At 42.8% G+C, this 24,582-nt stretch overlaps 1 protein-coding gene across 8 annotated transcripts in view; it reads right to left on the reverse strand.

Annotated features, from left to right (window-relative positions):
• The window catches only part of arid1b (AT-rich interactive domain 1B), a 557,854-nt gene that overhangs the window by 77,841 nt on the left and 455,431 nt on the right, over window positions 1-24,582 (reverse strand). For all 8 annotated transcript variants that reach the window (XM_080200334.1, XM_080200331.1, XM_080200332.1 and 5 more), the window contains one exon: window positions 20,132-20,274. In XM_080200334.1, coding sequence (XP_080056460.1) covers window positions 20,132-20,274 — 143 coding nt within the window. The remainder of the gene's footprint in view (window positions 1-20,131; window positions 20,275-24,582) is intronic.

Consider the following 24,582-nt stretch of genomic DNA (forward strand, 5'->3'; position numbering starts at 1 on the left):
CTTTCCTTCCCAACTCTCTTGCTTGCCACTACCCTCCTTAGTCCTCCCCTTCACCGCTCCTCCCACTTCCCTCCTCGACCCTCCTGCGCGCCACTATCCTCCCCGATCCTCTCATGCATTCTTTTCCTCCTGAACCCACCTGCTTCCCATTTCAACCCTCTCCCTTCCATTCACAGTTCCTTTCGCTCCCTTCCTCCCTCTTGTCATCCACCTCTCAAACACTCGCTCATAGCAACAGCGAAGGAAGCAGCGAGCAAAAGACATGGCAAGTAGAGGGTCAACTAGCAGGTGAGGTGGTTTGCAGCTGCTAAGTAGAAAGTTTGCATATTTCATGTTTTTAGAAGAACTTTATTTTAAAATTTATTTCACTTACGAATATAGGAATTCATGAATCGAAATTTATGTATTTCAATTTACAGGAAAATGTTCCAATTATCTTTTCTGATAAAAATTTCCTCCAGTCATTGGTATAATAGGAAATTCACTCAAACTTGCAACTTTCAGGAACTCAACGACAACTTTAAGTGAGGAACAGCTGCAATAGATTATTTAAATCAATGCATTCTTTCAAAAAAAGTAAACAATTTATAGATGTTACTACACATATGTTTTTGCTTAAGGTATTTCTCCTTTTCACATTTCAGCAGCTTTATCTTCCAACACCAGGTTAAAGTCCAATAAGTTTACTTGGTAACACAAACCACTAACTTTCGGAGCACTGCCCCTTCATCAGGTGACTGAGGGTTCTGTTCACAAACAGGGCATATGAAGACACAAACTCAATTTACAAAATAATGGTTGGAATGCGAGTCTTTACAGGTAATCAAGTCTTAACGGTACAGACAATGTGAACAGAGAGAGGGTTAAGCACATGTTAAAGAGATGTGTATTGTCTCCAGTCAGGAAAGTTAACTGTAAAGACTCGCATTCCAATGATTATTTTGTAAATTGAGTTTGTGTCTTTTTCTGCCCTGCCCACTCAACTGCTGGAGGGGCAGTGCTCCGAAAGCTAGTGGCTTGTGCTACCAAATAAACCTGGTGACTTCTTACTGTGTTTACCCCAGTCCAACGCTGGCATCTCCACATCCCTTAATCATCTGACAGGCTTTAAACTGGCAAAACACAAAACTTTACAACTGTCAAAAACCTGCAAACACAGACAAAAAAGGTACTTAAAGAAACCCTAGATAAATCCTGTAACTTGAATCTTGTAAGAAAGTTGCTGTAAGAAGCATCCTGCACAGATTCAATGTTAAGAATATTTCTAAAAGAATCAAAACCCATAACCATCTAGCTGGATTTTCATCCTCGAGGTGGATAGCAGGAATCAAGAAAATTCCCAGTTCAGCCTGCCCACCTTGGGAGAAAGTACTTGCAATTTTAGGATTTTCATTTTGAGGGCAGCAGGTGCAATCTGCTGTCAAGCTACGACTTGGGAAAAATGTCAGAGGATCCGGGAGTGGAGGCAGACTGTTTAAAAGGCCCACCTCAGCACTGTGAGACTTTGTCCCAGTTGTAATAAAAACAGAAAAGCATCCCCAGCCCACTCTCCATGTCACCTCATGTTTCCTATCCACAATCTCTGGCCCGTCATGCCAAGGAATGACCCCCCCCCCCCGCCACCCCCCCAGTAAACCCCATGATAACTGGGGACCCTAGGGAAGGAGGCAGGGACCTGCCCATCATTTTTAAAGGGTTCCCAAGTCATCCCAACTCAGCAAAACTTCAGCTCATTACATCCCCAAACAACATACTAAACTTCTTAGACCCTGTCAGATATGAACAATTTGCTATTTAAACCAAGCTTTCACAGAGCCTACAAATCATTGTCAAACTCTGTGCTTGTTAGGGTGTTTTCACTTAGGCTTAACGGAACCACCAACAAGTGCTGCAGCAACCTGCTACACAGCATTTCCTCTCTGATAACAGTGAGTGGTAATTTTAGTATGTAGTCATCCCAATGTGCTTCCTTCTCCCCTCACAGACTGCGTGGCCATTTGCTCGCCTCACACTCTGGTCAAACTGAAAATAGTTGCTGAGCATGATAATCTGATGCAGCAACATCCACTGATAATTCACAAGAGACACATTTAAAGCAATGCATTTCCCCCAAACCTTCTTCACTAATACTACAAATGAGACATTCAAGTTTACCAAAAACACACAACTGTAAAACACTGAAAAACCTCTTCGTAAGATTGTGACAATCTTTTAAAAAGTTAACTTTGTGACAAAGAAAAACATTAAACATTCCTGTATTTTTGGTCTGAAGGAAAGTCAGACAAACAAAAAATTTAGTTTGATTTTCTCTCTTCACAGATGCTGCCAGACCTATTGAGTTTTTCCAGAATTTTCTGTTTCTGATGTTTTTGAGATGACCTTAATTTAAGTTTATTTATTAGTCACAAGTAGGCTCACATTAACAACACAATGAAGTTACTGTGAAGATCCCCTAGTTGCCACACTTCAGTTCCTGTTTGGATGCACTGAGGAAGAATTTAGCATGTCCAATACATCTAATCAGCACGTCTTTCAGACTGTGGGACAGAACTGGAGCATCTGGAGGAAACCCACATGGACATGGAGGGAATGTGCAGACTCCACACAGACAGTGATCCAAGCTGGGAATGGAATTCGGGTCTCTGGCGCTGTGAGTCAGCAGTGCTAAAAACTGTGCCGGCCTATGCGGTATCTAGGGGATTCAATTAGAATTTATAAACACAAAGGAGTCTGGCCTACATTTCACACTTTAATTTAACATGACTAGATGAAGGAATGAATAAATCTGATCAAAATCCACAGGGTGTGAGTCATCCAGTTGGCTAGACAGCTGGAGTGTGGTGTAGAATGATGGCAACAGAAGCAGAGGGCAGAATTATCCATTTTTGTGACAAAGTGTGATAGTGGATGGTTCTGTTGACACCCTTCCCACTGGTCAGCATGGCAGGAACTTGCACCTGATTCAGCACTTGGAAGCTCAGTATTGGGTCGAATCATCTGGCAAATCAAGGGTTGATTCATCTTCTTACCAACAGCTGGTGGATTCAAGGATCCCACTGCCATATTCAAATGCAAGCCCAACACGTATCTCACTCTTTCCAGCCCACCTGTCCTCAGGAGATCATCAAACATGTCTGCAAGGTACATGGAAAAGGCTAGCAGCCTCTGGTTGTACCATACCAGACCCTTGAGGCCTTGATCTGAGGAATCTGGGTACACAGGTATGTCATATACCCAAGGGAAAGACTGAGGAAACACAGAAACTTCACCTCTCCAGCCTGGGAGGTCATCACCCAGGGGGCCAACGTGGCTGGAAACTGAGCCTGAAGCACCAGTAATTTCAGGAAGAGAACGAATAATCTCACCTACTCTGCCAGAGAAAGTCATCTCTCAACTCCCTTCAGTATCAAACTCCCAGCATGACATCATGTACTCAAACTCTTTTCACAGATCTCACACATCCATTAGTAGGCAACACATATCGACAATCATTCTACCATGGAGACATTCACATCACCAACATCCCATCTATCTTGTTGCTCACACTCCATTCTCTGGCTCTTCTGGAGATGACTCACCACACATAGGACACGTGTCTCAGCCAATCTCTACTCCGTTCCCTCTGACCATATGCCTTTCTTTGGTCTTCATACAGGCCAAGTTGGCACACAACAAATGTAAGCAAGCCCAGATGTTGTGGGACAGGGGGTGAGTGAGGGGGAGACAGAGAGAGAAAAAAAAGAGTGGAGGAGGGTTGTCATGGAATTTGAGGAGGCCAAGGCTTATCTTTCTGGGGAGGACAGGGACTGCTCCAGTGGGTAAGGGAGATTGGCTTCTTCTGACAATCTAGGGCGGATCACAGTTCTATTACTTTATCAAATCCTGTCAAACACAATGACTGACATGTAGTCTTATCGAGCTTATGCTCCTATACTAAAACCCTATAGACACCAGCAGATCGAGGCCCTCCACCAGTACAAAGACACAATTCACAGTGGTATGTAATTCTAGACTAGACTCAGAGTCACTTTCTGGAGAATGCCTCACAGCCACATTCCTGCAGCAGTCAGAGGCAGGGACACCCCAGGCCTGCAGCGCACGGAGGGCAACTGGAGACCAGGCGCCCGTGCAGTTCCAGTCAGATGATGACCTTCTGGGAAGCAGCTGCCAATTGTATAAGAAACAAGCAATGTTACATCAGGCAGAGATTTGGCAGTCACTCAGCAGACTGGAGCAAATGATGGTGGAGTCCACCTGCATCTGTCTGATGTCATGACCCTAACATACAAGCGCCTCAACGTCATCAAGGGAAGGCTAGCAATCACCATGAAAGGCCTTGGTCCAGCAGGTCTTTAAGGATTTGCACTTGGCTCCGCACTCCATGGTCACACAGGTTGGTGGGTGCAGGATGTAGGCAAAATGGGGATGAGGCATCTTGACCTCCCTCTAGGTGCAGCATCTTCTGCGCGAGTCAGGCATGTCTCTGTACCCTTGTGTGTTGTCATGGAGATGTGTTTAGTTCTTTATTAGAAATGTGTATCAATATAAACTGTTTATAAATTCTCCCTCAACAAACATCATGGGATGAGGGCAACATTGATATTCTGATATTTACTGCCTGAACACATACACGCATTTTTGGAGGTGATCTGTAGGTAGATCCTCATCTCAGTTACAGCAGTGTTTGCATCATTAGATGGTGGTGAAAGCATCAAGTCTTCTTTCAAAACGTTGGTTTTCCTTAGTAGACTCTCAGTTCACAGAGTGAGCACATTCTTGCGGCATCGCAGACCAAAGCTGAGATCATGGCCTGGTGATTCATGAGCCCAGAACAAACACAAGTGTGGATGCTGGACTTGTTCTCACTGCGGGTGGTTGGATATCTCCTCAGATACCAGAGAATGGTTTTGAGAGCTTGGAGAAATGTGGCCATATAACCACACTTAACTTTACCCTTCTTGCAAGCTGTCAGTAATCAAATTATCACAGATACATCTCCCATGTCTTCCTTCCTGGCATCATCGCATTCAGACTGACCCTCAGCAGCTCCCTGACCTTCCTGGGTCTCCGGATTTTTACCTTCTGATAAGCTTTCATCCTCCTCCAGTTCATCCTGTGGCAGAAGTTCACCTCTTCCATAGCCAAACTTGAAGAGCGCAACACACGATGATCATGCAGGAATGTTGCAGTGAGCCACCTGAGTGACCTAAGCATCTGAAGCACATTATCAGAAATCCTACGGTCTGCTTGAAAGAGAGCGTGTGGAGCTGCAAGCAGCATTGTACCTCTCCTTGTCATGAGGATGATGCATCAAAGTCACCAGCCAGTAAGGATTTGCACTTGGCTCCGCACTCCATGGTCACACAGGTTGGTGGGTTCAGGATGTAGACAAAATGGGGATGAGGCATCTTGACCTCCCTCTAGGCGCAGCATCTTCTGCGCGAGTCAGGCATGTATCCCCAGGCAGCCTCCCTGCGGACAAATTGGCCCCTCAAAAATCTCAGGCACCAGGGAGTGACTCAGGATGTAGGAATCATGGCAACTCCCAGGGTAATGTGTACACACGTGCAGTATGTGCTTCTGATGATCACCCACAAGTTGTATGTGGATGAAACGGTAGCCCTTGCTGTTAACGAACATTGGAGCTCATACAGCCCCATCAGTGCAGTCTATTGCATCCTGACTTTGGCTACACCTGTGAATGTTGTAGCCTCGCTATCCTTGGCTGGAGCAAACCTGACATATTGATGGGCCTTGTAAAGGGCATTGGCGACCTTCTTAATGCATCAACGTACTGCAGATTGAGATGATAATGCACAGGTCCCTCGTTAATTCCTGGAAAGACCTTCAAAGCCACCAGCAGGTGAAAGCTTCTAGCCCCAGAGCATCAGATCTTGCCAAAGAATGTGGCACGTGTAATGTACTAGATATTGGAAAAAGCAAATTGGTGCCCAACACGCATTTGTAGTAGGACACAATTTGGCGATAAACTTGCGAGTTGCCTCTGTTGTTTAGATCTCTCCTCCTCAGCTTCCTCTTCATGCTCTGCCTCCCCTTGGTCATGTCCCCCAGCAGTGCCTGCTGCTGGAGCAACATTTGGTGACACCTCTCCCTCCTTTACCTGCTCTACTGCATTAGGCCCCTGACATATGCAACCTTGAGCCCTGGATATATTCATCATTTTGCCTTCCCTCTGAAACGAAACAAAGAAACTAAGAAAGAGAGTAGGCTATTCAGCCTTTCTAGCCTGCTCCACCATTCATAGCGAGGGGGATTGAATATAAAAGTAGGGAGGTCTTGCTGCAGCTGTATAGGGCATTGGTGAGGCCGCAGCTGGAGTACTGTGTGCAGTTTTGGGCGCCGCACCTGCGCAAGGATATTTTGGCCTTGGAGGGAGTGCAGAGGAGGTTTACTAGGCTGATACCGGAGTTGAGGGGGTTGAGCTATGAGGAGAGGCTGAATAAACTAGGCTTGTACTCGTTAGAGTTTAGAAGAATGAGGGGAGATCTCATTGAGACGTATAAGATGATGAATGGGATGGATAGGATAGAGGTGGAAAGACTCTTCCCGCTCAAAAAAGACAGTAGGACTAGGGGGCACAGCCTCAAGATAAAGGGGGGGCGGTTCAGAACGGAGTTGAGGAGGAACTTCTTCACTCAAAGGGTGGTGAATCTCTGGAATTCTCTGCCCGTTGAAGTGGTGGAGGCTGCCTCGCTAAATATTTTTAAGAAGCGGGTTGATGGGTTTTTGATAAGAGAGGGGATTAAGGGTTATGGGGAGAGGGCGGGAAAGTGGAACTGAGCCACGACAGATCAGCCATGATCTTATTGAATGGCGGGGCAGGCTCGAAGGGCCAGATGGCCTACTCCTGCTCCTATTTCTTATGTTCTTATGTTCTTATGTTCATATGATCATGGCTGATCCTCTATCTATGCCATATTCTCACTTTTTCCCCATACCCTATGATGCATCTTTCTTGAACACATTCAGTGACAGCCTCCACAGCCTTTTGTGCTACAGAATTCCATACGTTCATTACCCTTTACATGAAGAAAAATTTCCTGATCTCATTCCTAAATGGTCTACTCCATATCCTGAGACTGTGTCCTTTGGTTCTAGATTCCCTAACCAGGGAAAACATCCTCCCTGCATCTAGTCTTTCCAGCGTTGTTATGGAGTCTTATACATTCCAAACAGATCTTCTTTCATCCTTCTAAACTCTGCTGAATACAGGCCTACTGAACTAATCTCTCATAGGACAGTTCCACCAACCTGGTTTCAGCTTAGAGAACCTCCACTGCACTCCCTCTATGGCTTTCTTACGGAGGGAGACTAAAACTGCACACAATATTCTGGGTGTGGTCGCACCAAGGTCTGGTATAACTGCAGTAAGACATCCCTACTTCTGAGCTCAAATGCTCCTGTGATGAAGACCGACATACCGTTTGCCATCCTAGTTGCATACTGCACCTGCAACTCCATTTTCATTGACTGGCGTACATGGACATTCCATCCAACTTCAATATATCAACATTTAAATAATACTTTTTGTTTTTCACACCTAAGTTGAACTTCACATTGAGTCAGATTGTACTGCATTTGCCATGTATTTGCCACTCAGTCAACTTGTCTAAATCACCTTGAAGTCTCTTTGATCCTCTTTAAAACTTTCAATTCCACCCAATTGCTTGTCATTAGCAAACTCGGAAATGTTACATTTGGTTCCTTCATCCAGGTAATTTATATATATCATGAACAGCTGAGATCCAAACACTGATCCCAGTGGTAACCCACTAATTATGCCTGCCACTCAGAAAAAGTTCCATTTATTCCCACTCTGTTTCCTGCTGGTCAACCAATTCTCTATTCATGTCAATACATTGCCCTGCATCCCACATGCTTTAATTTTGCCCACTAACCTCTTGAGGAATCTAATCAAAGCCTTCTGGAAGTTCAAATACACCAATCCACTGATTCTCCCTTGTCTACTCTATTAGTTACATTGTCAAAAGAGCTATAGAACAAAGAGATCTAGGGATACAGCTTCATAGCTCCTGGAAAGTGGAGTCTTCCCTTGGGAAATAAGGAAAGGCAGGTGACAGAAGTGTTAGTGATGGATCACTATAGGACTAGTGACCATAATTCTTGACCACAAAAATGTGACCACAGTTTTAAGATAGCTATGGAGAATGCTAGGTCTGGCCCAAAAGCTAAAATTCTAAATTGGAGCAAGGTCACTTTTGATGGTGTCAAGCAGGAACTTTCAAAAGTTAATTGGGAGAGTCTGTGAGAAGGCAAAGGGAATTCTGGTAAGTGGCACACTTTCATAAGTGTGTTAACCAGGGTTCAGGATAAGCACATTCCTCTTAGAGTGAAGGGCAAGGCCAGTAGAAGTAGGGAACCCTGGATGACTCAGGCTATTTAGGCCCTGCTCAAGGAGGAGGAGGAGGCACATGACATGCATAGGCAGTTGGGATTAAGTGAATCCCTTGAAGAGTATAGCGGGTGTAGGAGTAGAGTTGAGAGAGCAAAATCAGGAGGGCAAAAAAATGACATGAGATTGTTTTGGCAGATAAAGCAAAGGAGAATCCAAAGAGCTTCTATAAATACATAAAGGCCAAAAGAGTAACTAGGGAGAGAGCAGGGCCTCTTAAGGATCAACAATGGCATCTACATGCAAATTCACAAGAGATGGGTGAGATCTTAAAAGAATACTCATCAGTATTTACTGGTGAGAAAAACATGTGTGTTAGGGAACTTGGGGAAATAAATAGCAGTGTACATATTACAGAGGTAGTGGTGTTGCAAGTCTTAAAGCGCATCAAGGTAGATAAATCCCTGGGACCTGATGAATTGTATCTCAGGACATCACAGGAGGCTAGGGAGGAAATTGCAGGTCCCCTAGAGGAGATATTTGAATCATTAGTCACAGGTGAGGTGCCTGAAGATTGGAAGATGGCAAATATCGCGCCTTTGTTTAAAAAATGCTGCAAGGAAAAGCCTGGGAACTACAGGCAGGTGAGCCTCACATCTGTGGTGGGAAAGTTGTTGGAAGGTATTTTGAGAGACAGGATCTATAGGAATTTAGAGACGCAAGGACTGATTCGGGACAACCAGCATGGTTTTGTGGGTGGAAAATCATGTCTCACAAATTTGAATGAATTTTTTGAAGAGGTAACCAAAAAGGCAGGGCAGTGCAGTTGATGTTGTCTACATGGACTTTAGCAAGGCCTTTGACAAGGTACCACGTGGTGGGTTGTTGTATAAGGTTAAATCTCACAGGATCCAGGGTGAGGTAGCTAAATGGATACAAAATTGCCTTGATGACAGAAGACAGAGGGTGGTTGTAGAAGGTTGTTTTTCAAACTGGAGACCTGTGACCACTGGTGTGCCTCAGGGATCAATGCTGAGTTCACTGTTATTTGTCATTTATATTAATGATTTGGATGAGAATATAGGAGGCATGGTTACTAAGTTTGCAAATGATATCAAGATTGATGGCATTTTGGTAGATTGAACCAGGGCAGGACTTACTGAATTAATTGGGGACAGTTGTAGAACAAAGAGATCTAGGGGTACAGGTTCATAGCTCCTTGAAAGTAGAGTCACAGATGGACAGAGTGGTGAAGAAGGCATTCAGCGTGCTTGTTTTCACTAGTCAGAACACTGAATACAGGAGTTGGGATGTTTGTTGAAACTGTACAAGACATTGATAAATCCACACTTGGGATACTGTGTACAGATCTGGTCACCCTATTATAGAAAGGATATTATTAAACTAGAAAGAGTGCAGAAAAAATTTACTAGGATGCTACCAGGACTAGATAATTTGCGTTCTAAGGACAGGCTGGATAGACTGGGACTTTTTTCTCTGGAGCGTAAAAGGCTGAAGGGTAATCTTAAAGAGGTCTATAAAATAACGAGGGGCATAGATCAGCTTGATAGTCAATATCTTTTCCCAAAGGTATGGGAGTCGAAATTTAGAGGACATAGGTTTAAGGTGAGAGGGAAGAGATACAAAAGGATCCAGAGAGGCAATTTTTTCACACAGGGTGGTGAGTCTCTGGAACAGGCTGCCAGAGATAGTAGTAGAGGTGGTTACAATTTTGTCTTTTAAAAAGTGTTTAGAAAATTACATGGGTGAGTTGGGTATAGAGGGACATGGGCCAAATGTGGGCAATTGGGACAAGCTTTAAAAAAAAGGTTGGCATGGACAAGTTGGACCGAAGGGCCTATTTCCATGCTGTGAATGTTTATAATTCCATGGCTCCAGTAGATTTTCAAAGCATGATTTGCCTTCACAAACTCATGCCGGTTTTGTCCAATCCCGTTAATGCTTTTTAAGTGTTCTGTTATCTCTTTTTCATAATAAACTCTAGCATCTCCTGACTACTGATGACAGACTAACTGGTCTGCAATCCTCCCTTTTTTCTCTCCTTCCCTTTTTAAATAGTGAGGTACATTGCCACCCTCCAATCTGTAGAAGTCCATGGAAGTTTGGCTGATGACCTCCAATGCATTCAATATTTCCAGGCCACTTCCTTTAGCCCCATTGATTTCCTCAGCACCATTTTCTTACTTATACTGATTTCCTTCAATTCTGCCCTTTAAACAACTCCTTGGCGCCCTAACATTTCTGCGAGGTTATTTGTGCCCTCTTTTGAGAAGACTGAACCATAGAACGTGTTCACTTTTTCTGCATTTTTTTGTTCCTCATTATAATTTCCCAGCTTCTGACTATAAAGGAACTGCATTTGTCTTTAATCTTCTTCTCTTCACATATTTATAGAAGCTTTTACAGTTAGTTTCTATCTTTGCTGAAACTTTACTCTCATACCCTATTACTCCCTCTTGATCATTTTTTTGTCTTCTTTTGCTGAATCCACAATACTCCTAATCCTCAGCCTTTCTGCTTTTTCTGGCAATTTTATATGACTTTGATTTAATATTATCCCTAATTTCTTTTGAGAGTCAGTTGAGCCATCTTTCCTCTTTTTTTTGTGGCAGATAGGAATGAATAATTGTTATAATTCATTGACACGTTCTTTAAATATGAACCGTTGCTTATCCACTGTCAACCCCAATCTTTCTTTGCCAATTCGCGTCACATAGTACCCTTTATTTAGTTCAGGACCTTAGCTTTGGGTTCAACTACTTCACTCTCCATCTTAATGAAGAATTCTATCATATTATGATTAGTCTTACTCAAGGGGAAGATTGTTAATTAATCCTTTCTCATTGTGTAGTACCCTGTCGAGAGTAGCCTGTTCTCCTGCCAGTTCCTCAATATATTGGTCTAAAAAACCATCACGCGGGAACACCTCCTTCACTATTCCAGTGCTCGCTTGCTTATCTAATAATCTACATGTAAATTGAAGTTACTTGTGATTATAGTTGTATCCTATTGTATGTGTTTCTGATTTCTTGTATAATACCTTCCCTTACATCTCCACTACTGTTTGAGGGCCTATAGACAATCCTCATGTTTTCTGCCACTTGGTTTTATTAAGTTCACCCATACAGCATACAGATTCCATATTATGATTTTCTGAGCCAATACCCTACCTCACTATTGCATTGATTTCCTTCTTTACTAACAACGGTACCCCACCTCCTTTTCCCATTGTGTCTGTTCTTCCTAAATAACGAATACTCTGACATTCAGTTCCCTTTCTGCAGCCATGCAGAACGCATACCATGTCTCTGTAATTGCAACTCTACCATAAGCACATGTATCTATTTGCATTGTTAATGTTACATTTAACATCAAAGACAAGAATGACTAAAAGGTCCAGCAAGTGAAGTTCCAAATTAGAAACCTATGGGAAGTGTTGAGCCCCACAGCTTTCACTGCCATACTTGCATGCTGGTTATTACAGCCTTGTCCCCGAGATGCTAGCACACACATTGAGATGATCAAGATGGCATTTCAGAAATGTGCCATCTGGAGTCCTCAGTGAGATGATAAGATGAAAATGGCGTGAGTTATTCAAAGTAGCTCTTACCTCCATTCTCTGAGTGTCATTCTAATTATCTATCAGTTGCTCACTGATATCTATCCAGTCAATGACAGGAAGCCGTTTGGCCATTTATGAAAGACATAAGAACTAGGAGCTAAATTAAAGAACAGGTTCTCAAGGGTTATGATCTCTGGATTACTACCGTAGTCTTTTAAGCTTGCTCTGCCATTCAATAAGATCATGGCTGACCTTTTCATGGATTCAGCTCCACTTACTTGCCCACTCACTATAACTCTTTAATTCCTTTACTGTTCAAAAATTTATCTATTCTTGCCTTAAAAACATTCAATGAGGTAGCCTCAACTGCTTCACTGGGCAGTGAATTCCACAGATTGCAACCTTTTGGGTGAAAAGCTCCTCCTCAACTCAGTCCTAAACCTGCTCCCCTTTATTTTGAGGCCATGCCTCCTAGTTCTAGTTTCACCTGCCAGTGGAAATAACTTTCCTGCTTCTATCTTATCTATTCCCTTCATAATTTTATGTGTTTCTGTAAGATCTCCCCTCATTATTCTGAATTCCAGTGAGTATAGTCCCAGTCTACTCAGTCTTTCCTCATAAACCCACCCTCTCAACTCTGGAATCAACCTAATGAATCTCCTCTGTTCTCCCTCCAGTGCCAGTTATTCTTTCTCAAGTAAGGAGACCAAAACTGTATACAGTATTTCAAATGTGGCCTCATCAGCACCATATGAGGCTGCAACATAACCTCCCTGTTTTAAACTCCATCTCTCTAGCAATGAAGGACAAAATTCCATTTGCCTTCTTAATTAGCCACTGCACTGCAAACCAACTTTGTGATTCATGCACAAGGACCTCTGCACAGCAGCATGCTGCAATTTTTTTAAACCATTTAAATAACAATCCATTTTGCTATTATTCCTACCAAAATGGATGACCTCACATTTACCAACATTGTTCTCCAACTGCCAGACCCTTGCCCACTCACTTTGACTATCTATATCCTTTTGCAGACTTTCAGCATCCTTTGCACTTTGCTCTGCCACTCATCTTAGTGTCATCTATGAATTTTGACACACTACACTTGGTCCCGAACTCCAAACCACCTACATAAATTGTAAACAACTGCAGTCCCAACACTGTTCCCTGAGGCACACCACTAATTACTGATCGCCAACCAGAAAAACACCCATTTACCTCCACTGTTTGCTTTCTGTTAGTTAACCAATCCTCTCTCCATGAATCTTTACCTTATGCAACAACGTTTGGTATGACACCTTGTCAAATGCCTTCTGGAAATCCATCCACAGGTTCCCCATTGTCCACCATGCATGTAATGTTCTCAAAGAATTCCACCAAATTAGTCAAACATGACCTGCCCTTCATGAACCCAAGTTCCATCTTCCCAATGGGACAACTGATATCCCAATGTCTCACTATTTTTTCTTTGATGATAGATTCAAGCATTTTCCCCATTAAAGTTAAGCTAACCAGCCTATAGTTACCCACCTTTTGTCTACCTCCTTTTTTAGACAGTGGGCTCCTGTTTGCTGTTTTCCAATCTGTGGGAACCATCTCAGAGTCCTACGAATTTTGGTAAATTACCACTAGTGCACTTGCTATTTCCCCCATCATCTCTTTTAGTACCCTGGGATGCATTTCGTCAAGGCCAGGAGACTTGTCTACCTTTAGCCCATTAGCTTGTCCAACACAACCTCTTTAACGATAATGATAGTTTCTAGGTTCTCACCTGCCATAGCCTTCTTGTCATCAATTTTTGTCATATTATCAGTCCTGGGACCTTTGTAATATATATATATATATAAATGATTTGGAGGAAAATGTAACTGGATTGATTAGTAAATTTGCGGACGACACAGAGGTTCATGGATTTGCGGATAGCGATGAGGATACAGCAGGCTGTAGATCAGTTGGAAACTTGGGCGGAAAGATGACAGATGGAGTTTAATCCAGACAAATGTGAGGTAATGCATTCTGGAAGGTCTAATACAGATAGGAAATATACAGTAAACGACAGAACCCTTAGGAGTATTGATAGACAAAGGGATCTGGGTGTACAGGTACACAGGTCATTGAAAGTGGCAATGCAGGTGGAGAAGGTAGTCAAGAAGGCATACAGCATGCTTGCCTTCATTGGCTGGGGTACTGAGTATAAAAATTGGCAAGTCATATTGCAGCTTTATAGAATTCTTTGAGGGGGTAACTAAGTGTGTAGACGAAGGTAGAGCAGTTGATCATAGAGTTATAGAAAAACTACAGCACAAACAGGCCCATAAGTTGCGCCGATCTTTTCTCTACCTACTAGGCTTACCTATAACCCTCAATCCTATTAAGGCCCATGTACTTATCCAGAAGTCTCTTAAAAGACCCTCACGATTTTGCCTCCACCACCCCTGACGGTTCCACTCACCCACCACCCTCTGAGTGAAAAACTTTCCTGACATCTCCTCTGTACCTACTCCCCAGCCCTTAAACCTGCGTCCTCTTGTGGCAGCCATTTCAGCCCTGGGGAAAAGCCTGAGAGTCCACCTGATCAATACCTCTCATCATCTTATACACCTCTATCAGGTCCCCTCTCATCCTTTGTCTAAGGAGAAAAGATCGAACTCTCTCAACCTATCCTCATAAGGCATGCCACCCAATCCAGGTAATATCCTTGTAAATCTCCTCTGCACCCTTTGAATGGCTTCCACATCCTTCCTGTAATGAGGCGACCAGAAATGAGCACAGTACTCCAAGTGGGGTCTGACCAGGGTCTTATACAGTTGCAGCATTATCTTCTGACTCCTAAACTCAATTCCTCGATTGATGAAGGCTAGTACACCATACGCCTTCTTAACCACATCCTCTACCTGCGAAGTCAGTTTGAGAGTCCTATGAATCTGGACCCCAAGATTCTTCTGATCTTCCACACCGCTAAGTGTCTTACCCTTAATATTATATTCCTTCATCCCATTTGACCTGGCAAAATGTACCACAACACATTTATCTGGGCTGAAGTCCATCTGCCAGTTCTCCGCCCAGTCTTGCATCCTATCTATGTCATGCTGCAACTTCTGACATCCCTCTAAACTATCCACAACACCTCCGACCTTCGTGTCATCAGCAAACTTACCAACCCATCCCTCCACTTCCTCGTCCAGGCCACTTATAAAAATCACAAACAGCAAGGGTCCCAGAACAAATCCCTGAGGCATTCCACTGGTGACCGACCTCCATGCAGAAAAAGACCCATCTATAACCACTCTCTGCCTTCTGCAGACAAGCCAGTTCTGGATCCACAAAGCAACGTCCCCTTGGATCCCATGCCCCCTCACTTTATCAAAAAGCCTTGCATGGGGGACCTTAACGAACGCCTTGCTGAGGTCCATATAAACCACATCTATCGCTCTTCCTTCGTCAATGTGTTTAGTCACATTTTCAAGAAACTCAACCAGGCTCGTAAGACACGATCTGTCTTTAACAAAGACGTGCTGACTACTTTTGATCATACTATACTTCTCTAAATGTTCATAAATCCTGTCTCTCAGAATCTTTTCCATCAACTTACCAACCACTGAGGTTAGACTCACTGGTCGATAATTTCCTGAGCCATCTGTATTCCCTTTCTTGAATATAGGAACCACATCCGCTATCCTTCAATCCTCCGGAACCTCTCCCGTCTCCATCAATGATGCAAAGGTCATTGCCAGAGGCTCTGCAATCTCTTCCCTCGCCTCCCACAGTAACTGGGGTACATCCCATCCGTTCCCGGCAACTTATCTATCTTGATGCTATTCAAAAACTCCAACACATCCTCTTTCTTAATGTCCACACACTCAAGCTTTTCAAGCCACCGCAAGCCTGCACTACAATCACCAAGATCTTTTTCCACTGTGAATACCGAAGTAAAGTATTCATTCAGCACCTCTGCTATTTCTACTGGCTCTATACAAACTTTCCCACCGTCACATTTTATAGGTCCTATTCCTTCGCATCTCATCCTTTTACTCTTCACATATTTGTAGAACACCTTAGGGTTTTCCTTAATCTTACCTGCCAAGGCCTTCTCATGACCCCGTGTGGCTCTCCTAATTTCCTCTGTAAGTTCCTTCCTACAAGCCGTATACTCCTCTAGATCCCTAACATTACCTAGCTCCCCGAACCTTTTGTACGCTTTTTTCTTTTTGACTAGATTCATTACAACTTTCGTCTACCACAGTTCCTGTAACCTACCATAACCGCCCTGTCTCATCGGAACGTTGTCATGCAGCGCTCCAGACAAACATTCCTTGAAAATCTGCCACCTTACTTCAGTACATTTCTCTGAGAAAACCTCCTTCCAATTTACATCTCTAATTTCCTGCCTGATGGCTTCATATCTCCCCTTACTCCAGATAAACACTTTCCTAGCTTGCCTGGTCCTATCCCTCTCCAATGCTAGCGTAAAGGAGATAGAGTTATGATCACTATCCCCAAAATGCTCTCCCACCGAGAGATCTGACACTTGCCCAGGTTCATCAGCCAATACCAGATTGAGTACAGCCTCTCCTCTTGTAGGCTCATCACATACTGTGTCAGGAAACCTTCCTGTACACACCTAACAAACTTCTCCCCATCCAAACCCCTTACCCTAGGAATATTCCAATCGATATTCCAATCGGTGCAGCAGGTGGTCAGGAAGGCGAATGGGATGCTGGCCTTCATCGCGAGGGGGATTGAATATAAAAGTAGGGAGGTCTTGCTGTGGCTGTATAGGGCACTGGTGAGGCCGCAGCTGGAGTACTGTGTGCAGTTTTGGGCACCGTACTTACGCAAGGATATTTTGGCCTTGGAGGGAGTGCAGAGGAGGTTTACTAGGCTGATGCCGGAGTTGAGGGGGTTGAGCTATGAGGAGAGGCTGAATAAATTAGGCTTGTACTCGTTAGAGTTTAGAAGAATGAGGGGAGATCTCATTGAGACGTATAAGATGATGAATGGGATGGATAGGATAGAGGTGGAGAGACTCTTCCCGCTCAGAAAGGACAGTAGGACTAGGGGGCACAGCCTCAAGATAAAGGGGGGGCGGTTTAGAACGGAGTTGAGGAGGAACTTCTTCACTCAAAGGGTGGTGAATCTCCGGAATTCTCTGCCCGTTGAAGTGGTGGAGGCTACCTCGCTAAATATTTTTAAGACGCGGGTTGATGGGTTTTTGATAAGAGAGGGGATTAAGGGTTATGGGGAGAGGGCGGGAATTTGGAACTGAGCCACGACAGATCAGCCATGATCTTATTGAATGGCGGGGCAGGCTCGAAGGGCTAGTTGGCCTACTCCTGCTCCTATTTCTTATGTTCTTATGATATTTAGAACATTAAAATATCCCATCATGACAACTGTGTGTGACAACTCTTGATGTCGTATACATGGATTTTAGTAAGGTGTTTGATAAGGTTCCGCATGGTAGGCTCATGAAGAAAGTAAGGAGGTGTGGGATAGAAGGAAATTTGGCCGATTGAGTAAGTAACTGGCTATCTCACAGAAGTCATGATGTGGGAATGCCGGCGTTGGACTGGCGTAAACACAGTAAAAAGTCTGACAACACCAGGTTTTAGTCCAACCGATTTATTTGATAATACTCACAAGCTTTCGAGGGGACTGCCTCTTCGTCAGGTGAATGGAGAGTTCTGGCCTCAGACAGAGCACATAAAGCACAGACAGTTTAGAGATTACTGATTAAAATGCGAATCCTTACACCTAACCTGTTGTTCAAGACTTGAAGTGTCAGCCACTTCAGGTCTTGAACAGCAGGTTAGGTGTAAGGATTCGCATTTTAATCAGTAATCTCTACAGAGGGTCGTAGTGGAGGGAAAATTTTCAGACTGGAGGCCAGTTGCCTGCGGTGTACCACAGGGATCAGTGCTGGGTCCTCTGCTATTTGTGATTTTTATCAATGACTTGGAAGAGGGGGCTGAAGGGTGGATTAGTAAATTTGCTGATGACACCAAGATTGGTGGAGTAGTGGATGAGGTGGAGGGCTCTTGTAGGCTGTAAAGAGACATTGATAGGATGCAGAGCTGGGCCAAAAAGTGGCAGATGGAGTTTAACGCTGACAAGTGCGAGGTGATTCATTTTGGTAGGACAAACTTGAATGTGGATTAGAGTCAATGGCAGGATTCTGAGGAATGTGGAGGAACAGAGAGATCTTGGGGTTCTCCACTCAAGTGGATAGAGCCATGAAGGCGGCTTATAGTGTGTTAGCGTTTATCAACAGGGGGTTTGAGTTTAAGAGCTGTGGGGTTATGCTGCAACTATACAGGACCTTGGTGAGACCATATTTGAACACTGTGTGCCGTTCTGGTCACCTCGCTATAAGAAGGACGTGGAAGCATTGGAGAGAGTGCAGAGGAGATTTACCAAAATGCTGCCTGGTTTGGAGGATAGATCTTATCAGGAAAGGTTGCGGGAGCTGGGTCTTTTCTCTTTAGAGCGGAGGATGATGAGAGGCAACTTAATAGAATTTTATAAGATGATGAGGGGGATAGATAGACTGGACGTTCAGAGACTATTTCCTCAGGTGGATGTAGCTGTTGCTAGGGGGCATAACTATAAGGTTCATGGTAGGAGATATAGGAGGGATGCCTGAGGTAGATTCTTTATTCAGAGTGGTTGGGGTGTGGATAGTGGAGTTGGACACTTTAGGAACTTTCAAGCGGTTATTGGATAGGCACATGGAGCACACAGAATGATAGGGAGTGGGATAGCTTGATCTTGGGTTCAGGCATAGCTCGGCACAACATAGAGGGCTGAAGGGCCTGTACTGTGCTGTACTGTTCTATGTTCTACGTTAAGATAATTACTCAGTTGTTGTTCTTTTCACAAACTTTGATGAATTGTTTACTGCCTGCTAACTGTTTGTGGGCCTATAGTATATTCCCAACAATGTGACTGCTCCCTTGCTATTCCTAAACTCTATTCACAGCCTCATTTGGTGACTCTTCCAAGATATTGTCCCTCCTCACTGCAGTAACAGACTCCTTAATTAATAGTGTGACACCGCCTCCCTGTCGCACCTGAAGATCTTATACCCCAGAATGTTGAGTTGCCAGTACTGCCCCTCCCTAAACTATGTTTCTGTGATGGCAATAATATCACAATTTCACATGTCAATTTATGCGCTTAACTCATCAGTATTACCAATAATGCTCTCAGCATTAAGATAGAGGCCACCACGGGTGTCCTGGCCAATATTTACTTTTCATTCAACATAATTAAAAAAAGTAATAATTACACTGTTGTTTATGGGAACTTGCTGCACACAAATTGGCTGTTGTGTTTCCTACATTAGAATAATGAGTACACTCCAAAAGTAAATTCATTGGTTGTACTGAGCTGTACTCTGACGATGTGAAAGATAACCTTTTTTTCTTTTCTGGCTCATTTGAGCAAATTAATGGAAGCTGGTATTCTTGAGATATCCAGTATAGTGTCTTTTAAAAACGCTAGGGAAGATAACTGATAGAGTGTAAAGTAATGAATTAAATAGATCCAATTCTTGCTCAACTGGTTAAACAGAATCATTCAGTCTGGTAAGGTGCCAGATTCAATCTCCACTGGCAGACAGCATTAAATGGCCCTGGGTAAAAACAGGGAGAAAAAGTGTTGATCAGGCTTTGGGCTCCTGATCATGGTCCAGTGAGCACCATTGATGTATGTGAACATCAGGTAACGAGAGCTCTGGGCATAGCTGGCGTAAAATAGCATGTCAACATTTATCTCCTGACTCATCTGTGAAAACTGGCTCTTGGAACAGGTGCCAGACGGAAACATCCATGAACTACACTCCAAGCAAATAATTAATTCCTTTCATAGAGAAATGAAAGGGGTTAAAATCTGCTGTAAAAGGAGGCAATTTCTCAAATTGTTGAGTCACTAAAAATAAGTTTGCATATATAAATTAGCAAATTTGCTAACCAGAGGAGTCTTTGTGCCTATTCCTGTAACTTTCTAAAGGAACTTATTTGCTCACTAAAAGCACCAATTAATTGTCAGAATACAGAAAGATCGTCAAACATTTATTTTATTATACTTCAGTAAAATGAAGTGTCTCTTTTTTTGGAAAGAACACTCTTGTGCTTTTCAAAAACATAATTCTACCCACTTCAAATGTACATTACCTGAGGAGCTGTTCACTATGCTGGATGCCACATTGTAAGAAGTCTGAGGGTTCATCATTACAGAGCTGTTATTCACAGACTGGCTGTAGGGAGAGCTAGAGCCCAGCATGCCACTTTGGTTCATTCCAGTGAATCCAGTTTGCCTAAAAAGAGACAGTGCACACAGTTGTTTATCTAAACATGACACAGATTTACAGAGAATGAAAAACAAGTGACACAGGTGGATACTTGACAGCAAGAGCATGCTCTGTGATCAGTTTATATAGGGAGGACTCCAAGACTGGAGATGGGTGCTGGATTTTTAAAAAAGCAACAGTGTGGAACATCAAAGAAGCACAAGGAGAAAGAGAAAGAAAGAAAAAAAGTCAAGTGTTAAGCAACAGCAAGCACATCACTGGGACAGCATTAGTTCAAATAAACTGATTGCCGTTAAGTCTGCTACACATCACTCATAATTCTAGTAGCTGTTTTCAGACATATTTACTCAACAGAATGATCAGAGCCACTGTAAACTATATCTTTTTGATTATTTAAGAACCAACATCTAATTACGTCCCTAGGTATGGTATTTACATGACCACCCATGCAAAGTATTCTGCGACATACGTAAAACACTCATAATCCAAATGTCACAGGTCTACTCATTCAGTGACCCAAATGGATCACAGCTTCCAAAGAACACTTGTCTTTCGCCATCTTTAGTTTATTTTGTGGCTGTAAAATGTACAATAACAATTGTAAGTAGAATTCCTCAAGAACCTCGAACAGGACCTACATGTGCAGCAAAGGAATGTTGACATTTAAAATGTGACTATTGCAATATCTAATGGGATGCCAAGAAATCACTTCAAGTTTAATAATCAGAATTAAAAGGAGTTGGAACGAAATCAGGAAGAGAAACTGAATTAAGATAACAGCATTAGAAGAATGGAGCACAATGCTGTCTGTCAGTGGTTATAATAAAAGCAGAATACCATAGATGCTGGAATTTGAAACAAAGACATAAAATGCTGGAAAATCTCAGCAGGTCTGGCAGCATCTGTGGAGAGAGAATACTTAGAAACATAGAAAGTAGAAGCAGGAGTAGGCCATTCAGCTCTTCAAGCCTGCTCCGCCACGCATTTTGATTGTGGCTGATCATCAGATTCGATATTCTGATCCTGCCTTTCCCCCCCATATCCCTTGATCCCTTTAACCCCAAGAACTATATCTAATTCCTTCTTGAAACCACACATTTTGGCCTCAACTACTTTCTGTCGTTGTGAATTCCTCAGATTCACCACTCTCTGGGTGAAGAAATTTCTCCTCAATTCAGTTCTAAAAAGTTTAGTCGTTATCCTCAAACTATGACCCCATGATCTTCTGGACTCCCCCACCATTGGGAACATTCTTTCTGAATCCACCCTCCAAAATCCTGCTAGAATGTTAAAAGTTTCTATGAGATCCCCTCTCACTCTTCTAAATTCCAATGAATATAATCCTAAACAACTTAGTCTCTCCTCACATGACAGGAATCAGCCTGGTAAACCTTCGCTGTACTCCCTCTATACCAAAGACATCCTTCCTCAGATAAGGACACCAAAACTACACAAAAACTAAAGGTGTGGCCTCACAAAAGCCCTATACAATTGCAGTAAAATATCCCTATTCCTCAAATCCTCTTGTTATGAAGGCCAACATAACATTTGCCTTCTTTACTGTCTGCTGTACCTGTGTTTACTTTCAGTGACTGATGCACGAGGACAGCAAGGTCTCACCAACTATCCACCACTCTCAATTTACATTAATTCAAATAATAACCTGCCTTCCTATTACTGTGGATAACCTCACATTTATTCACATTATACTGCATCAGCCATGCCTATGCCCACACACTCAGCCAGTCCAAATCACACTGAAGCATCTCTGCGTCCTCCTTACAGCTCCCCTTCCACCCAAGTCTGCAAATCTGGAGATAGTACATTTAGTTCCCTCTTCCAAATCATTAATATGTAATGTGAACAGCTGGTGTCCTTGCACAGATCCCTGCAGGACCCTGCTCGTTGCTGTCCGCCAACTGAAAAAAAAATGCATTTATGCCAACTCTTTGCTTCCTGTTTGCTAACCAGTTTTCTATCCATCCTAAGACCTATCCGCAATTCCACATTTTAACTTTACATAGTAGTCTGCTGTGTGAGTCCTTGTTGAAAGCCTTCTGAAAGTCTAAATAGACCACATCCACGGGTTCTCCCTGGTCAACTCTACTAGTTACATCCTTAAAAAATTCCAATAGATTCTTCAAGCATGATTTCCCCTTTGTAGATCCATGCTGACTATGTCTGATTATACCACTGCTTTCTAAATGCTGTGCTATGAAATCCTTGATAATGGACACTAGAATTAAAATAACAAGTGACTGAAAACTTGGGGTTATGCTCACATAATAAATGGAGATGTTCCACAAAGTGGTCATCCAATCTGTGTTTTATCTCTTGTGAGCAGCAAATACAGTGTACTAAATTGAAAGAAGTACACATAAATAAGCGTTTCACCTAGATGGAATGTTTGTGGTATTGGATATAAGGGAGAGAAGGCAAAAGGACAATTACTGCATTTCCCATCCTTTTGTATGAAGAAATAGGGTTGGGGGTAACTGAGGAGTGGATCAAACTGCTGCGCCAGTCTTCCTTTGGAATGCTGAAGGGGAGAAATGGGATGAAAGGGAAGATGTATTTGGTATTGGTATCAAGTTGAAATTGGCAGAAATGGCAGAGGATGATTAGTTGATTCTGGAGGCTGGAGGGGTGGAAGATGAGGACAGAGGGTCCCCTATTGTTGCTTAGGAAGAAATACAATGGGGTGAGAGCAGAAGTATGAGAAATAGGCTGGACATGTTGCGGGGGGGGGGTTAAGAAGGCCTAGGATGAAAAATGAACATGTGCCTCTTTTGAGTTAGTGCTCCCTGAGGAAAGTTGTATTTCCTCCCATACATTATTTTCAGCACTGATGTCGGTTTTGGATGTCTAGAAAATATGTACCCCATCAAAGTTTGAGATTACTGCTCAGAAATCAGAATATTCTGAAAGGTAAGTGAAATATGTTTTGGCAGCTTCAAATGTCACGAATAGATGTTATACAGCAAATGAAGTGTATTTTCAATGCAATGACTCATTATAGCAAACTGTCCTGAAAAGGTGAGTTGACCCCAACATTAACCAGCATTGTGTAATTGTTGTCATTCATTATTTAACTTTTCCAATTGTCACAAGTGTCATAATGCATTAAAAACTGTTCTGTCAGCTCTGCTATTATGTTTTGTGCTATGATTTAGATTTACTGACAGCTATAACTTATTTTTAAAGTTGTAAAAATCTCAGCTCTTTCTCCCGTTCACTGATTGACAAGTACTCTGCTTTGAAAGTGGTACACCAACTGTTCTATCAGGTTCAGGCAATATAGCTGAAATCTTTTGTTATGACAGCTTGACTGGGTTTCAAAAGCTGCTAATGGCTTCAGCTCAGTAGGTGGTCTATTGATCCAAGAACAATTGAAACTTTTAAGAGTTTGTAATAATAAAGTATGCCTTTGACGTGGTTTCATTTTTTGTTTGAACCTTAAAGGATTACTTTTTTTGCACTGGAGTAGATTTATTTGCTTTTCAGTATTAGTGCTGATGGGTTCATCTTAAATTATTAGAGATTTGATTTATTTGAATGCTTTTAAAAATAATTTCCATCGTCATTGCATGGATTCTGAGGACTGTACGTGGTTCGTACTGGGTACGTAGCTGTGGAAGATACATGGCACTCATAAAGATGGCATCGATGACCTGAGGTGCATGTGGTGGATGAATTTGGGATGAGGGGGCATAGGAGTGACATGGGTGAGCTGAGGGAACATGGGGTGGGTTTGGTAACCTGAGGGGATATGGAAGGGTTGCAAATGCCACCTTCGAAGGCATGGGTACGGTGAGAGGTGAGGTTCAAGAAGCCGTTAAATGATATTGGGAGATGGGCAGCTGTGCTGGAGAACAGTGGCAGGCCTTTCAAATGATCCGCTTTTGTGCCTACACCGCTCGTGAACTCCATCACAGTTCACAAAATACACCACAAACCTGTCCCCTATGTGAAAACATAGCTACCCTGGGCAAATCACATGAGTTAGGTGTGAGAGTCGGGTTTCCTCAAGCCCAAAGGAAAGTCCACTCCTGGTTTACAATTGGTACCATTAGGGAGGAATTAACTAGGCTCCGATGCTGCAAAATCACAAATAATTTTGAGTTTCTAACATACGAACTTCTGATAAGAATTTCTGAGGAAGTATGAGCTTCTCATGTTTTGCCTTGGCAAACCAAAATTAGAAACTGAAAGTCAAGTTTTCATTTGTAAGGAGAAAGAGATGAGATATAGCAACAAAGCAACGAGGACTCTGAATATATATGTTACCATACGACTTTAGTGAAGCCACGCATA

The sequence above is a fragment of the Carcharhinus amblyrhynchos genome, chromosome 12 (assembly GCF_965287045.1).
Source record: "Carcharhinus amblyrhynchos chromosome 12, sCarAmb.v2.hapA, whole genome shotgun sequence".
Taxonomy (NCBI): domain Eukaryota; kingdom Metazoa; phylum Chordata; class Chondrichthyes; order Carcharhiniformes; family Carcharhinidae; genus Carcharhinus; species Carcharhinus amblyrhynchos.